The 16778-nt window shown below is 42.9% G+C and overlaps 1 protein-coding gene across 1 annotated transcript; it reads left to right on the top strand.

Annotated features, from left to right (window-relative positions):
- Positions 1 to 11: 11 nt before the first annotated feature.
- LOC139457707 (vitelline envelope sperm lysin receptor-like) lies at positions 12 to 16501 on the top strand. Its single transcript, XM_071239061.1, has 9 exons — positions 12 to 53; positions 5051 to 5093; positions 5930 to 6114; positions 7451 to 7605; positions 9348 to 9499; positions 11244 to 11331; positions 13519 to 13672; positions 15476 to 15515; positions 16428 to 16501. The coding sequence occupies exons 1-9, from the start codon at positions 12 to 14 to the stop codon at positions 16499 to 16501; spliced, it is 933 nt and encodes a 310-aa protein (XP_071095162.1).
- The last annotated feature ends 277 nt before the right edge of the window (positions 16502 to 16778 follow it).

The raw sequence follows: 16778 nt of genomic DNA on the forward strand, positions 1-16778 counted from the left end.
AAACAGCGAGTATGGTGTTTGGCTTTGGATTGGCGATTGTCGTCACATTTCTCGTGAGTAGAAGATGTTTACAGATTGAGCTTTTTTCAGTCATATTTTATCACAGGTAAAAAAAACGTGTTAATTATATTTACAAAGTAAAAGTTGGCAATAAAAGTGAACAATTTGTAAATAATATAATTTAGTTACAGCTAGCTATTACATAAATAAAACGGTCGACCAGTGTATCTATCAATAACTTAATAACTTTTATAAATATTTGATTTAATAATATAAAACTGAATCTTCAGTTGCGAAGATTTCATGTTGACGAATTTAAGAGGAACCATGTGATCAGAAACACGTCCCAGCTTCTGAAATGGATAGTTGTATGTAATTGAAGATATTGCCGTGAATAGGTGCGCATGTTTTCATTCACTAGTTTTCTTCGAACATTGGGTACAATCTTCATCATTTAAAGGCGGTCGTCATACACCCGACTGCGGTGTCAAACAACACTCGCCCTTTTTAAAGTACATCTATGACGTTACTGTTTCATCTTAGATCTGTAACGACTTGGCAGTTTACTGATATACTTTCTGAAATGAAGATTTTAAGCGCAGGCAATAAAGTCTGTGTGCGAAGGTACTGGCTACAAGGATCAAATCACACAAAAATACACAAGATGAGATAAACATGTCATTTGAAAAAAAACAAATACAAGTCCTATTCATATATTTTAATTGTGATCTTCATGACCTTACTCAGAAAACCATCGTGTCAATGAGGCAGACTGACGGTAGGTGTGACAAAACGTGATATTTCTCCTGATTTTAATAATCTTATTTATTTCACTCTAGCAAAAGTATGTTTTCAGCATGGTCAGACTAAACAAAGTAGTTCATGTTTAAATACATAATACAAAATCGGTTTCATTAATTTAAACAGAATACACTGTATGAGTTTTAGACATATCAGATGAATTGTTACCTTCAAGATTGTTCTAAAGTAGGCTGTAAAGTTATTCACTGTGATTAATTTTCCTAAAACGTCTCTATTTCAGAAGAATGTTTACTGAATGAGCAATATTTAGAGAGAAGGTGAAAAAATCACAAGTAGAAATATTATTACAATATTATTTATTTCACGCTTTGAGTCCAGAGAGTCAACACAATGAATATCTACCGTCTACAGTCAGCTCTGTTGATTTCCTTTCTTCACGGGGAGGATGTATGCTGCAACTGAAACCATCTCCGGTGATGGATGTCTGGAGGAGGGTGCTGCTGATAACACACATTGTGCTTCCTGTCACGTTTCACTTAAATAGAACGAGGAAGCGAAAAGCCTTAATCGCTCACGCAACAACATGGCCAATATTTATCAGACTCGCGACGTTAGAATAAACCTATTCTAAAACAACACTCTGTACCATTTGTTTACAAGCAAGAAAATTATTTCCTCCTGGAATTTAATAAGGTGATTTTGACTGACAGACACCCATGTTAAGCTTTGAAAAGTTTGAATAACTCAAGTGGACGATAAACAAGCTTATTTTAAGAAAAAAAGACATTATTTGCTGTTTTTTCTTTGTTAAATGAGAAATCCAGATGATTTTAGGTAGTTGCATATCAGACACTCACTAATATCCGACGATAAATCAGAATTATTCAACTGAACCAACACGCATTTTATTTGCCTTTTCTTGATATAAGAATTGATTTTAATTATTTGGTTTCCAGGTTGTCCAAATTAGAGCAATAGTGATTCCTTAAATGTATTCTCCGTGGTCTAGTGGTAGAGCCTCCGCCCGGAGAGCGGAAGGTCCGGGGTTCGATCCCCGGCCGCGTCATACCAAAAGACGTTAAAAGATGGTACTTGTTGTTACCCTGTCTGGCGCTCGGCATTAAGGGGCTAAAACAAGGAGTCAGTGTATTGTGTCCGAGTGGGGTATTCATGTTAAACTGCGGCATGGTATCTCAGTGAGCTAGCACTAGAAATCGGCATCAGTCCGGACTTGTACAAGCAGCCACACATACACACATAAACGTGCATGCACGTCGCTATATAAGTACAATAATCTTGGACGCGACGTTAAATCCCATTTCACCTCACCACCTTAAATATATTACCAGGTTTTGGAAACAGAACAAATAACAATATTGGGGATGTGTCAAGTACTTTTTCCCTCGACCCACTTTGACATTTTATTACTGACTGAAACTGTGGGAACATTAGTAATTCTCCAAGATGATATTCTTGTAAAATGTGAGGTTGGTAAGTTCATAGGTAACATTAAACACCATTTACATGTTTGCTGGCAAATATTATCAGATTGTTGTAATATCTGAAATAAAATAAACATGAACATGATGGATATATTTTAAGCATGCTGAACGTTTTGTGAGATATCTCAATGATTTAATAATTGAAATCATATTACAATTCAGAGGTCCAGATAAGCTGCGTATCTGCGTGAAATACGCATCAGAAATGCAGAAATACGCACTAAAATATAAACCAAGCGTATCAAATACGCAACGAACATTACAGATACGCTACAAAAATAAAACGTGTGCGTATCATCAAAATATTGTGAAGTAACCCTGCGTATTCGATTAGCAAATCAGCAACTTATTTTGAAATTATAAACGGGCATTCCGTCAACCTTGCCAAACTCCACGATGACAGTTACATCATGATCATTTGCCATCACACTTTCTTGTGGAAGTATCGTAGTATTGAGTCCTATAAAGCTCTCGAACCCACACGACACCAGTTTGCAGGGACTAGATGAATAGTCTTTTTGAATATTTAACTTAAATACCTACATGTGTAAAAACTAGTGGGTAACAGAAATTTGAATACGCAGATAGAATTACTGATACCCAATGAAATTAAAACGCATGGGTAAAATACCCACAACACCAAAAGCTTATCTGGAGCTCTGTTACAATGACATAATTTCAATACTTCCTTCAGCCCTTGAAGATTCCGGCATAGAATAGGTCTTCAGCAACCCATACTTGCTGTAAAAGGTGACTATGCTTGTCGTAAAAGGCGACTAACGGGATCGGGTGGTCAGGCTCGCTGACGAAGTTGCTGGATGTCATTGTATCCCCATTGCGTGGATCGATGCTCATGATATTAATCACTGGATTGTCTGGTCCAGACTCGATTATTTACAGACCGCCGTCATATAGCTGGAATATTGCTGAATGCGGCGTTAAACAACAAACAAACAAACAATACTTCCTTCGAAACTCTCAATTTTCTCATCATAAAACTTGATAATCTCCATATATGGTATGGTATATATAATCAGTTTTGGATAATGCATAAACAATTTAATATTTACACATATCCAGCTTTTAAGATGTAAATAGACTGTAAATATATATTTGTATATTTATTTTTGAAGCTTTATGAAAAGAATACCTTTATTTGTGTTTGGTCATAAGTATTTTCATATCATACATTGTTCTGTATGAACTTATTGAGACCAGAAACACTTACAGATACATTGGAAAACCTGTTTCACTAACTCTTATCCTGGTGGTTGCCATATTTTTTTTTAATTCCACAATACTTGTGTAATTTTGTTTGGTAGATTTGGTGTATGAATAGTTTGATAGCCAGGGGTATCATGATCAATGTCAAAGAACGAATATACAAAAAATTGAAGTTAAATTTATTCTTGTCACTCTGAACTGATGTGTAACGAACTCTATCTACAGACCCAGATTGAAACCTTAATTCTTTAATTAATCTACTGACATGGGTTTTTTTATTGTCATTCTTAAACAAATAATTAATTATTGTCCTGTGATGACTAAGAAAGCACAGCAAACTTATATTTGGCTTTCAATTTGATGTTTGGTGACTTTGGCATTAGTAGCCTCAGTTTGGTATACAAATCCCTGTCATCTAGGATAGGTCAGGGTGTTCAAGAAGTTGATGTTAGAAGAAATATACAAATTAATACAATTTCACGCAATATATATATTTTTTTTAATTTTGGTTTTAATTTTGAGTTTCATTTCAGCTTATTTCAAACATCGTGCACGGTGCAATCTTAATCGCCAATAATCGGTTAAATAAGTGTTTGAAGGAAAAGTAAAGTTTCATCTGTCATTGTATACACTGATTAGTTATCGCCCTTTCTGAATGTATGTTGACACACGAGTCATTTTGTAAACCAATTTCATTTACATCGTAATGTTTGGATGAAAATCATAGCAGAAAAAGTGTTTTTTGTCAACTGGCAAAACGATAGTGCGTGGTGCAGCAAACACCACAATGAAACGTGAAATAAACATGGTCGACGATCTCGAGTTCGCAAGGCCACGCGTTGACTGTGCAAATAAGCAAAATACACGGACGTGTTGCATGTTATGCAGTTCATTTACGAAACAAAACTTCCGTCATTGAATATACTATCACACTGTACCCAGATGCCGACGAGGTTATGATAAAACAATCTATTTCGGAAATACGTATCTCGAAATGCACTTTTCGATTCACTTCCGGGATCCTGACAGCAAATCGCGAATTCCAGTGTATTACAGGCATAATTTAGTTGGACCTCATGATTAAATGTGAAATATCTTCTGTATTAGTTACAAGGGATACCATTTTATGGTTTGAAATGTCCAGTGACATGCACAACGTGCTCTGTTCCCTATCAGCTGATGCGTCTCACACTGCATGGAGCTATGCTCTCCAAGCCTCGTTTTCGATCCAAGATGGCGAAAGTGAAAAGGGTCAATAAGTTTGCGCACGCCAGAAACCTTCGAATCCAGGTTAAGCCCGATTATTTTTTTTAGATTTGTCAGCACGATATTCGTACTCGATTTCACCAAACTGATAAACGTACAAGATTTGCATCAACTTCGGGCTTTGTTCCCACATCAAGCCGACACGCTGTGATACAGCTATAATATCGTTCAACTCACTACGATGCGGAAACTCATCGCGAAAAATCTGTCAAAGTATTTTGGGGTCATGCTCAAGTCATTTTTGACAACTTTAACACTGTTATGCCCTCACACCTAGTCATTGCTTTTATTTTCAGGTTTCTGTTTACGGCGCTATCCCGAAAAACTACGTTCTGAAAGGTAAACCTTGCGTACATGGAGCATTTCCTTGTTGTTTAACGCCACAATCCAGATATTGACATCATGAGCATCGATGTGCGCAAGTGGGATACGATGACATGCATCAACAAAGTCAGCGAGCCGGACTACCCATCCCGTTAGTCGCTGGTCTAACCCAAATCCTCACTGGTACCGTGACGTTATCACCCCTGTGATACATTTTGCAAAATAAGTTCCAGTTTTGCACTAGTATTGAGGTATGGCGAGGACTATTACTTTGCATTTCGTGTATATTCCCTTGCATTTTTCGACCCGTGAAGATCCGGGGTAGAATAGGTCTTCAGCAACCCATGCTTGCCGTAAAAGGGCGACTGTGCTTGTCGTACGAGGAGACTAACGGGATCGGGTGGTCAGGCTCGCTGACTTGGTTGATGCATGTCATCGTATCCCAATTGCGTCGATCGCAGGATGGCAATCACTGGATTGTCTGGCCCAGACTCGATTATTTACACATCGCCGTCATATAGCTGGAATGTTGCTGAGTACGGCGTTAAACAACAAACAAAACAAAAAAATCCCAGTCGCTGTTGTAGAGCTCGAATATTGCTGTCAATCATTCGTTTGCTGTTAACCCCGTGGTAATAATGTGCAACCGGTGCTGGTCGAATGAGGCGGCCAGATAGCTCGATGAAGCTCGATTAAGCTCGGTGACTTAGTTGATTGGGTCGTTGCTAGCAATGGCAATCACTGGTCCGGACTGGATTAACACCACTAGGCTACCCGACCGCCCCAGTTGACGAGTGAGGCATAGCAGAACATTCATTATGAATCCAACTTGACATTTGCCAAACTTTCAGTGAGCACCAACTGCGGCAGTGACCACGTCGGCGATGCTGTCGTCACCGTGCTGACGGACCTCCCGAGGGCGTTAGTCTTTGCCAGGTGTCCGGCGGGTGATGTAGACTTCACAAGCAACGACGGGATCACCTACAACCTCCCCATCTCCTTCCCGGGAAAGGGCAGCTCCAAATGTAACTTCCTGGTGAGACATAGCGTCACTCGATCCATTTTTGGTAACAATTGAGTGTCAGTAGTTTGTCGGTCTACCCGTGAAGAAGCGGGGTAGAATTGATCTTCAGCAAAGCATGCTTGTCGTAAGAGGCGACTATGCTTGTCGTAAGAGGCGACTGTGATTGTCGTAAGAGGCGACTGTGATTGTCGTAAGAGGATACTATGCAACTAACGGGATCGGGTGGTCAGGCTCGCTGATTTGGTTGATACATGTCATCGTATCGCGATTGCACATGTTAATCACTGGATTGTCTGGACTCGATTATTTACAGACCGCCGTCATATAGCTGGAATATTGCTGAGTGCGGCGTTAAACAACAAACAACATTCTTGGTAACGGTTGACTGTCAGTACTTTGTCGGTCCCTCGCTTGGCTTCGTGGAAAGAGTTAGATGGGGTCCCAAGCAACCCATGCTCGTCGTATGAGGTGATTGACCGGATCTGGTGACGAGGCTCGGCGATTTGTTAGATAGGTTGCATGTCATCTTATTCAACTAAAGACCGCCTCCGTGGTCTAGTGGTAGAGCGTCCGCACGGAGAGCGGAAGGTCCGGGGTTCGATCCCCGGCCGCGTCATACCAATAGATGTTTAAAGATGGTACTTGTTGTTACCCTGTCTGGCGCTCGGCATTAAGGGACTAAAACAAGGACTGGTCGGCTCGGAGTCAGTATACTGTGTCTGAGTGGGGTATTCATGTTAAACTGCGGCATGGTATCCAAGTGGGCTAGCACTATAAGTCGGCATCAGTCCGGACTAGTACAAGCAGCCACACACACACGTGCATGCACGTCGCTTTATAAGTGCAATAAACCCAATTTCACCTCACCTTATTCAACTAAACCTAACAGTGAATAGTTGACCTACAAACATTCTCCAAAAAAATATCCAAGCCTTGCTTTACCGAAGTTTCTACATAAGCCTCGTATTGTAGATAAAAAAATGAGTCCAAAGAATGTAATTCGTTATTTACATTTAAAAAGATGTTACTGGTTGTGTGCGACTTCATCATTGTTGGCTTGCCACAAAAAGAAACCATATTTGAATATAACATTAGAGCATGGCTTGAGCTCCCCATCCTCCCACCCGCGTGTGCGTGTGCGTGTGCGTGCGTGCGTGCGTGCGTGCGTGCGTGTGTGTGTGTGTGTGTGCGTGCGCGTGCGTGCGTGCGGGTGCGTGCGTGCGGGTGCGTGCGGGTGTGCGCGTGTGTGCGCGTGCGTGCGTGTGCGTGCGTGTGCGTGCGTGCGTACGTGCGTGTGTGGGGATGTTGTTTAACTGCTCCACTGACGAGTCCATGTTTGATACTGTAGAAGCGGAAGGACGTTGAGACGTACGTGACGAGGGTGGTGGTTGCCTACGGCGAGGATGACGACCAGGTGCAACAGAGCGATGAGATCTACACCATCACATGTACCTTTGACGCCAAAGCCCTCGATGACACTGCCGAGCAGACCATTGAAGAGACGTAAGTAACAGAATGAAGCAGTTCCAAATTCGATGTTGAAAATTCCCCCCACCCCCTTAAAAGAGAAAAGAAATAAAAAAGACAAAAGTAATTGTGAAAATATATCCACTTCAAATAGAAAACCTTTACAATGTATACATTTTTTATAAGACTTGCTGAGGATTTTAAAACTTTCATCGACGATTGTAAACCGTGAAGATTTGGGGTAGAATAGGTCTTCAGCAACCCATGCTCACCGTGAAGGCGACTATGCCTGTCGTACCAGGCGACTAACGGGGTCGGGTAGTCAGGCTCGCTGACTTGGTTGATACATGTCATCGTATCTCAATGGTGTGGATCGATGCTCACGGTGTCAATCACTGGATTGTCTGGTCCAGACTCGATTATTTACAGACCGCCGTCATATAGCTGGAATATTGCTGAGTGCGGCGTTAAACAACAAACCAACCAACCATCGACGAGTATGGACATATTTCATATCAAGACACTGGGGTGAGATTCTGTTTATCGTCCAAAATCTCTCCCAACTTTTTCAGTTTTGTAAACCTTAAAAAGCAGTGTATCTGTTGTAAAACGTACAGCTAACCAGCTTCAGCAGCAGAGAGATAACCGTGAAGGTTCCGGGGTAGAATAGGTCTTCAGCAACCCATACTTGCTGTAAAAGGCGACTATGCTTGTCGTAAAAGGCGACTAATGGGATCAGGGGTCAGGCTCGCTGACTTGGTTGATCGATGTTCATGATATTTATCACTGGATTGTCTGGTCCAGACTCGATTATTTACAGACCGCCGCCATATAGCTGGAATATTGCTGAGTGCGGCGTTAAACAACAAACCAAGCAAGCAAGCAAGATTTACGAGAGCTTGGTCGATTGTACTTAGGGGGGGGGGGGGGAGAGATACACCTAGTATTTATGCTCTAATGTTATGTTCAAATCCAACACTATGAAGTCACACACTACCAGTATGAAGTTGTTACGACGTACTTCAAGATCTAAGCAAGCAACTATCTAAATTTCCAGGCATTACTTTATTATTCGTAAATATTAATAATTGGCATGATTTCATTGTGACGTCATAGTAACCGAATACGTCACTATTGCCTGCAAAGTATTGTGATGTAATCTTACTGAAGTCATATCTCCTGTGGAAGCCGGTTTGGAAAGAAAAATATAGAATACTAAACGAGCTCTCGTGTAATACTAATTTTATGAACGAGTTGAAAAGTTCTGGTTGGTTGGTTGGTTTGTTGTTTAACGCCGCACTCAGCAATATTCCAGCTATATGACAGCAGTCGGTAAATAATCGAGTCTGGACCAGACAATCCAGTAATTGACATCATGAGCATCGACCCACGCAATTGGGATCGATGACATGCATCAACCAAGTCAGCGAGCCTGACCACCCGATCCCGTTAGTCGCCTTTTACGACAAGCATAGTCGCCTTTTACGGCAAGCATGGGTTGCTGAAGACCTATTCTACCCCGGAATCTACACGGGTCTTTCTCAACATGGAGTTGGTCCTTGCATCCCCAGCAACCCTTGTGTTCCCTAAATATAACTTGGGAACAACAGTACGATGACACGAAATGTATCCCTCAAAACATCTTATGCTGACAGTGTGTATATATACATGTGATTGGGCGGAAGTTTTAGGGATCGGCCATATTAATAATTTTGAATTACAAATTGTTGTATAGAATTAAAACTTTATTTTTTAAAAGTATGTAACATCTCGTCCAGGCTTGTCGCTCCTCGGGTGCTCCAGATCAACAGTGGCCCAGTCTCCAGTTCGTCCGTGACATTGACCATGGCAGACATTCTTGGAAATGACCTTCGCCCTGACGAGGCATTGACGCTCGGTCGCAAGGTCACCTTAAAAATAAAAACCGACGGTAAGCTCGACCGGAAGATATTAAATACTGGATGTTGGGGTTGCCAAAAAGGCAATAATTGTTTTACATTTCTGGAACGTGTTTCAAATGAATGTATGCAACAGCCCACTCTAATCATATATATTGGTTAGACTGACTGATTCAGGGGTGGTCGGGTAGCCAAGTGGTTAAATCACCCACATCCTCCCCCCACATCCTCGTTATCCCTCCCCCATCCTCGTTATCCCTCCCCCATCCTCGTTATCCCTCCCCCACATCCTCGTTATCCCTCCCCCACATCCTCGTTATCCCTCCCCGACATCCTCGTTATCCCTCCCCGACATCCTCGTTATCCCTCCCCGACATCCTCGTTATCCCTCCCCCACATCCTCGTTATCCCTCCCCGACATCCTCGTTATCCCTCCCCGACATCCTCGTTATCCCTCCCCGACATCCTCGTTATCCCTGCCCCACATCCTCGTTATCCCCCCCACATCCTCGTTATCCCCCACATCCTCGTTATCCCCCCCACATCCTCGTTATCCCCCTCACATCCTCGTTATCCCACCCCCACATCCTCGTTATTCCCCCCACATCCTCGTTATCCCTCCCCCACATCCTCGTTATCCCTCCCCCACATCCTCGTTATCCCTCCCCCCACATCCTCGTTATCCCTCCCCACATCCTCGTTATCCCTTCCCACATCCTCGTTATCCCTCCCCACATCCTCGTTATCCCTCCCACACATCCTCGTTATCCCTCCCACACATCCTCGTTATCCCCCCACATCCTCGTTATCCCTCCCCCACATCCTCGTAATCCCTCCCCCCACATCCTCGTTATCTCTACCCCCCACATCCTCGTTGTCCCTCCCCCACATCCGCTTTGTCCCCCCCCACACATCCTCGTTATCCCTCCCCCACATCTTCGTTATCCCTCCCCCACATCTTCGTTATCCCTCCCCTTCGTTATCCCTCCCCGACATCCTCGCTATCCCTCCCCGACATCCTCGTTATCCCTCCCCCACATCCTCGTTATCCCTTCCCCCCCCCCCCCCCATCCTCGTTATCCCTCCCCGACATCCTCGTTATCCCTCCCCGACATCCTCGTTATCCCTCCCCACATCCTCGTTATCCCTCCCCCCACATCCTCGTTATCCCTCCCCCACATCCTCGTTATCCCTTCCCCCCCCCCATCCTCGTTATCCCTTTCCCCCCCATCCTCGTTATCCCTTTCCCCCCCCCATCCTCGTTATCCCTTTCCCCCCCCATCCTCGTTATCCCTCCCCCCACATCCTCGTTATCCCTCCCCCACATCCTCGTTATCCCTCCCCCACATCCTCGTTATCCCTCCCCCACATCCTCGTTATCCCTCCCCCCACATCCTCGTTATCCCTCCCCCACATCCTCGTTTTCCCTCCCCCACATCCCCGTTTACCCTCCCCCACATCCTCGTTTTCCCTCCCCCCACATCCTCGTTTTCCCTCCCCCCACATCATCGTTATCCCCCACATCCTCGTTATCCCTCCCCCACATCCCCGTTTACCCTCCCCCACATCCTCGTTTTCCCTCCCCCACATCCTCGTTTTCCCTCCCCCACATCCCCGTTTTCCCTCCCCCCACATCATCGTTATCCCCACTTCCTTGTCCCCCTAAAGCTCCTGATATGTACAGTTATTAATATTTTATAAAGCGACTAAAGAAGCGCTATATGCCCACGATCACCGACCGCACCATGACACAATTCACTCACGGTTTCATTTCAGGGACTTCAAAAGAAGTGGGCGTCAGCCCCCTCGCTTGTGATGTGGTTGGTTCTGTCCCCGAGACAAGATACGCTGTGCTGAGGGCGGGGTAAGTCGACAACATGGCGGCCAATCCCAACATGGCGGCCAATCCCAACATGGCGGCCAATCTGTCGAGTTTTCACAGTACGATGCTGAATTTTGAACCGTTTTTAAAAAACGGATAACCTCACAATACAAGATCTGGTGTCACTACAGTTTGTAATACTTTTCAGCAATTAAAAGTCATGTTTACGGTCCAAAACACATTGCTACACACATTTTCAATAATCTATTAATTGTATGAAACTGCCATTGGCATAGGTGAAGCAGAAAGGTTTATGCCACAGCCTATTACGTCTATAAATAATCGAGCCCCAGAGTCGGTACGAAGTATACCATGCTGATGTATTACAAACCAGATATGTATACGTAGATACGAAAGATATATACGCACATACGAAAGATGTATACGTAGATACGAAAGGGATGTAAACATAGATACGAAATATGTATACATAGATACGAAAAAGATGCATAAAAAAATAAATTATGTAGATACGAAAGATGTATATGTAGATACGAAAGAGATGTATTCGTAGATACGAAAGAGATGTATTCGTAGATACGAAAGATGTATACGTAGATGATGTTTGTTTGACTGTTTGTTGTTAACGCCGCACTCAGCAATATTCCAGCTATATGACGGCGGCCTGAAAAATAATCGAGTCTGGACCAGACAATTCAGTGATTGATATCATGAGCATCGATCTACGCAATTGGGATACGATGACATGCATCAATCAAATCAGCGAGCCTGACCACCCGGTCCCGTTATAGTCGCCTCTTACAGCAAGCATCGGTTGCTGTAGACTTCAGCTGACGTGAAACAGTTGATTGTTAAGGTGTATGATTTCTGTCAATGTGAAGCAGAAAGAGGAAAACCATTAAATGCATTTAACAAATACTTGAAACGAGCTTCTAAAGCCCTTTGTATGTCTCCTAACAAACTGAAAAATGTTGTCCGTCCACGAGACTCGAGCAATCAGGCAAAGCAGGAGGGGAACATATCAAAAAAAATTAGGGTTGATAAATTAGACAGTTTTCAGAAAAATCAAGTCTGACGTGCAGTTGTTACACTGCGTTCAGAAAATAAATACATGCCACTAAGACTCTTGAAGAAATATCTTGAAACTGAACATGATTTAATTGTTACAAAATAAAAGCTATGGCAACTTTTGCATACATTTGAACACAAATAAAAAAATATAAGTTGTGAAAATAGGACTGTATTCCATTCGTGACACACGTATATCTTTAAACCATGGATGAGAAACGTGAAGGATATGGCCCTTTTTCCTAAATGAGACGTGGGTAAATGCCTCTCACACAGCCAGCAGTTAGTGGGTACCCGGTGGGGACTGTAAGGAGTCTGGGAGAAAGTTACCAATGGGATAAGGTGACACTTATCTTTCTCCATGCTGGCTGTGCTAGTTCCAGGCTGGGGCCTCGTCTCCCGGGCCAAGGACAACGGGGACTACACACAGAAGTGACCGCAAGGTATTTCTGGAGTGGATGAAAAGTAAATTGGTTTCTGCATTGCCTGCCAAGACCCTAATGGACAATGCACCATATCATAGTATGCAGGATCCAGGCAGCAAGGCCCTGACATCTAATAGCCTTAAAGAGATATGACGCGGCTGCAACAGATGAATATGACCAGGGCGGTCTGAACCCAATAGTTGATTTGGGGTCCCGTCAAAGGTGACGTTGGACGTTTGAACAGAACTGTGGGATGAAATATGAAATAATATGAAATAATCGGGTGTTCCTTAACTTCTTTTGAGTAGTATATTATGAGACGACCATAGGTTGTCTTTCCCCGTATCGTTGTGTAGCGTGTGCGTGTTTGAGAGCTGTTCCTCCTACCTGTGTTCTCCCCCCTCCGTTCAAGATGTCAACTTGTACACATAACATAGTTTCTTAAACCGTTTTGTTCACTGCTGGGAACAAAAATAAGCAGCAGATATTGTTGGGTACAGGTTATTGATTGCCGTGTTATTTTGAGTTATTTTGCAATTCATCGGGCCAAACGTAATGTTTATCGTAACGTGTCCCAAAGCGTATCCCTCAGGGAGCTGAGAATGACATTTGACCGGATGGGTGTCAAACGTAATGGCTGATTTTCTTTTTTGATTATTTTTTTTTTTAAGCTTAAATTTAATTATTCACAATTGTTCCTGTTGTCGTTCTCCAGATGCGGCGATGGGATAGTCTTTCCCCGACACTCCAGTTTCAAAACGAAGGGCCTCACAAGCATCGGCCCCTACTTCGACAGTTTCACCTTACCAGGGGAGAAAACTCTGGCGTTTGAGTGTAACGTGACGCTTTGCAGCACACTGTGTGACGGGGTGAGTTAATGTCAGCCTCATATCGCCTCCCTGGTCTAGTGGATAGAACGGATGGTCATACCAAAAGGCGTTAAAAGATGGAACCCTGTCAGACGCTCGGCGTTAAATGGATAAAACAATTTCATTAAAATCAGATCTAAGTTCTCGCTACCGCTAAACAAAGATCTGAGGACATCCCTTTAGGGGTCACGTCAGAACGACCTTTCATCCGACCAATCGCTTACCAGATCATGAAAGGGACAGTCGGAATGTCATTTTCTAATCATGCAACCTCGAAAACTTTAACACGGGGTATTCCGAACGATAGTTACGGGTTTATGACTGAATCCATACAATCTAGAGCATCTATTAGCCATTCCAGAATATTCTTTTGTTTAGATTTCCAATTTGTAATCGAGAACTTGACAAAATATGTTTCGGAGCGTAGTTGCCGATTTGAAATTAGTGCTGTAAAGCACGAGAAAGCTGCCTTCTGATTGATCATTCCATTGGTCGGTCAAAGTACGCGCAAGGTCGGTATGACGTGAGCTGTAATGGGATGTCCTCAGACCTTTTGTTTAGCGGTATCGAGAACTAAGATCTGATTTTAATGAGATTGATGGATAAAACATCCTGTTGGCTCGGAGAAGGTATATCGAAAGGGGGCTGGCTATTCATGTTAAACTGCGGCAAGGTGATTCAATTGACTAGCACTATAAAATCGGCATTAGTCCGGACTAGTAGGATAGGATAAGTTTTATTCCATACTGAAAGGCCTCAGGCCCATAGTACAATTCTGTTTTCGGGAGTGGTTACAGATCCGTTTAACAGGTCATATTCTAATTAACATAGCATGATAAATGAACATTGATAGATTTTTTTAGAGTATCTTTATCAGTTGTTGACATGATCGTTGTAAATCTTTGTATAGTGGGATGTACATAACCAGGCAGATCAATATATTTTCTTCTAAGGTGGTCGTATTTTGGACAAACTAACAGAAAATGAAACTCATCTTCAATCACATTTAAATCACATTGCTCACATATTCTCAATTCTCTGTCTATGCCTGCCTACTTCGATCCTAAGTCTATGAGAGCTGCATCTAAATTGTGCTAAACTAGTAAAGGCACGCAAGTCGCTTTTAAACTGAAATAATCTTTATCGCGACATTAAACCAATCTTCCCGAGGTAAGTAGTTAACTGACTTAAAAAGTTCAGTTTCCACCCTTGCCGAACTAGACTGGCATTGTGGACTAACGTGTCTGTGCATAGTCCAATCAAAATCGCGCAACGAAATCGAAATCCGGTTCGTAAACTTTCATGCAGATTTCGGTCGATTGCAGGATTTGCAAAGTATTTGCACCGCCACCTCGGCGTCAACAGATATTTTCTAAATCTTTTCATCTTTTTGATTAAGGTGCTCACGTGATTTGATGCACTTCACGATGTAAGACTCGTTTTATCACAATATAGATCTTGATTATCGATCAGATCGTCTTGACTGGGCGCCGCCATTTTGTTTGAAGCAAATGCAAGTGATATGAGAGGTGGAATCTGATTGGTCCATAGGAGAGGCACAGAAGGGACATAAATCGTAATAGCCACTGGTGGCCCTACGATAGAGCACATGAATTCCAGCCATGGTCGGCAAGGATGGAAACTAGACTTTTAAAGTCAGTTAATTTTCTTGCCACAGGAAGATGGGTTAAACCCCATTTTAACCTAACCTTACGGGAATACTGCTGATGCTTGTTTCTTGCGAATGTGTAACCGCGTTTCTAAAAATAAAATACCCAAACTTACTATTTGTTACTATTTCAGAGTTCCTGTCGTAAAAATCGTGACAGAAGGGATATCCACGGTTAGTATCTGTTCAAGCTTCAAAAACGTCAAAATGGCTGTTATCTATTGGGGCTTGGAATTTGTTTGTAGAAAAAACATTTCGTGAAAAATATGGAGAACTGTAGACTGAGCCTTAAGTTTCACCTAATTTTTCCAACTAGTGGGGATTCCGGGTAAGAATATAGTCCCAGGCTACCTCTGCTTGTTAGAAGCTCGGTGACTTACGTACGTTGATGTTCATGATGTCAATCACTGGATTTAGTCCAGATTCGATTTTAAACCCAGAACATTCCCTACTCGTAATAAACCAACCAAACTTCAATTATATATTTCAACAAAAACAATTGACTGTAATTGACAATGAACTCGGTGAATATATATATTTGGTTGGTTGGTTTGTTTAACGCCGCACTCAGCAATATTCCAGCTATATGACGGCGGTCTGTAAATAATCGAGTCTGGACCAGACAACCCAGTGATTGACATCATGAGCATCGATCCACGCAATTGGGATCGATGACCGTGCATCAACCAAGTCGGCGAACCTGACCAGCCGATCCCGTTAGTCGCCTTTTACCGCAAGCATGGGTTGCTAAAGACCTATTCTACCCCGGATCTTCACGGGTCTGTGAATATATATAACCTAAATGCATATTATAATTCATCAGCGTCCCTAGCAGATAAATTCAAATAAACAACCTTGTAACTTTTCAGTCTCTAGTGATATGTCCGTATTGGACTTAGACACTCGGTCTTAAAAAGCAGACCGCCTCCGTGGTCTAGTGGTAGAGCGTCCGCACGGAGAGCAGCATCAGTCCGGTCTAGTGCATGCAAGTCGCTATATGAGTGCAATTATCTTGGACGCGACGTTAAACCCAATTTCACCCCACCTCACCTCATCTTAAAAGGAAATAACATTTTATTCTACCAGGTATATTTGAGAACCAAATCACGTTGACGTCGGCCCGTTTCCAAAATCCGGAAGTATCGAGGGGTGAAAGATGACGCAACTGTTCCTCGGGGTCAAGGTCACGACGTCGACGAAGTCTGACGTGGAGGCTGGTCACCATCGGTCATCAGTGTTGGGGTTCACGGCCAGTAGGTCATGGGACGTGTTCCTACGACTGTCCGAAAGATAAAGCTGTTCCTCAATAAATGTCTGAGAAAAGCTGTGTCCTATTATTTTTAAAGGTTTTTTTCCAGTGCCTTGTTCACGGAGCTGTTCCCCTTACCATAGGACCGCCTCCATGGTCCAGGGGTAGAGCTTCCGCCCGAAGAACGG

Source organism: Haliotis cracherodii, unplaced genomic scaffold (assembly GCF_022045235.1).
Source record: "Haliotis cracherodii isolate W230 unplaced genomic scaffold, xgHalCrac1.p SCAF_12, whole genome shotgun sequence".
NCBI lineage: Eukaryota > Metazoa > Mollusca > Gastropoda > Lepetellida > Haliotidae > Haliotis > Haliotis cracherodii.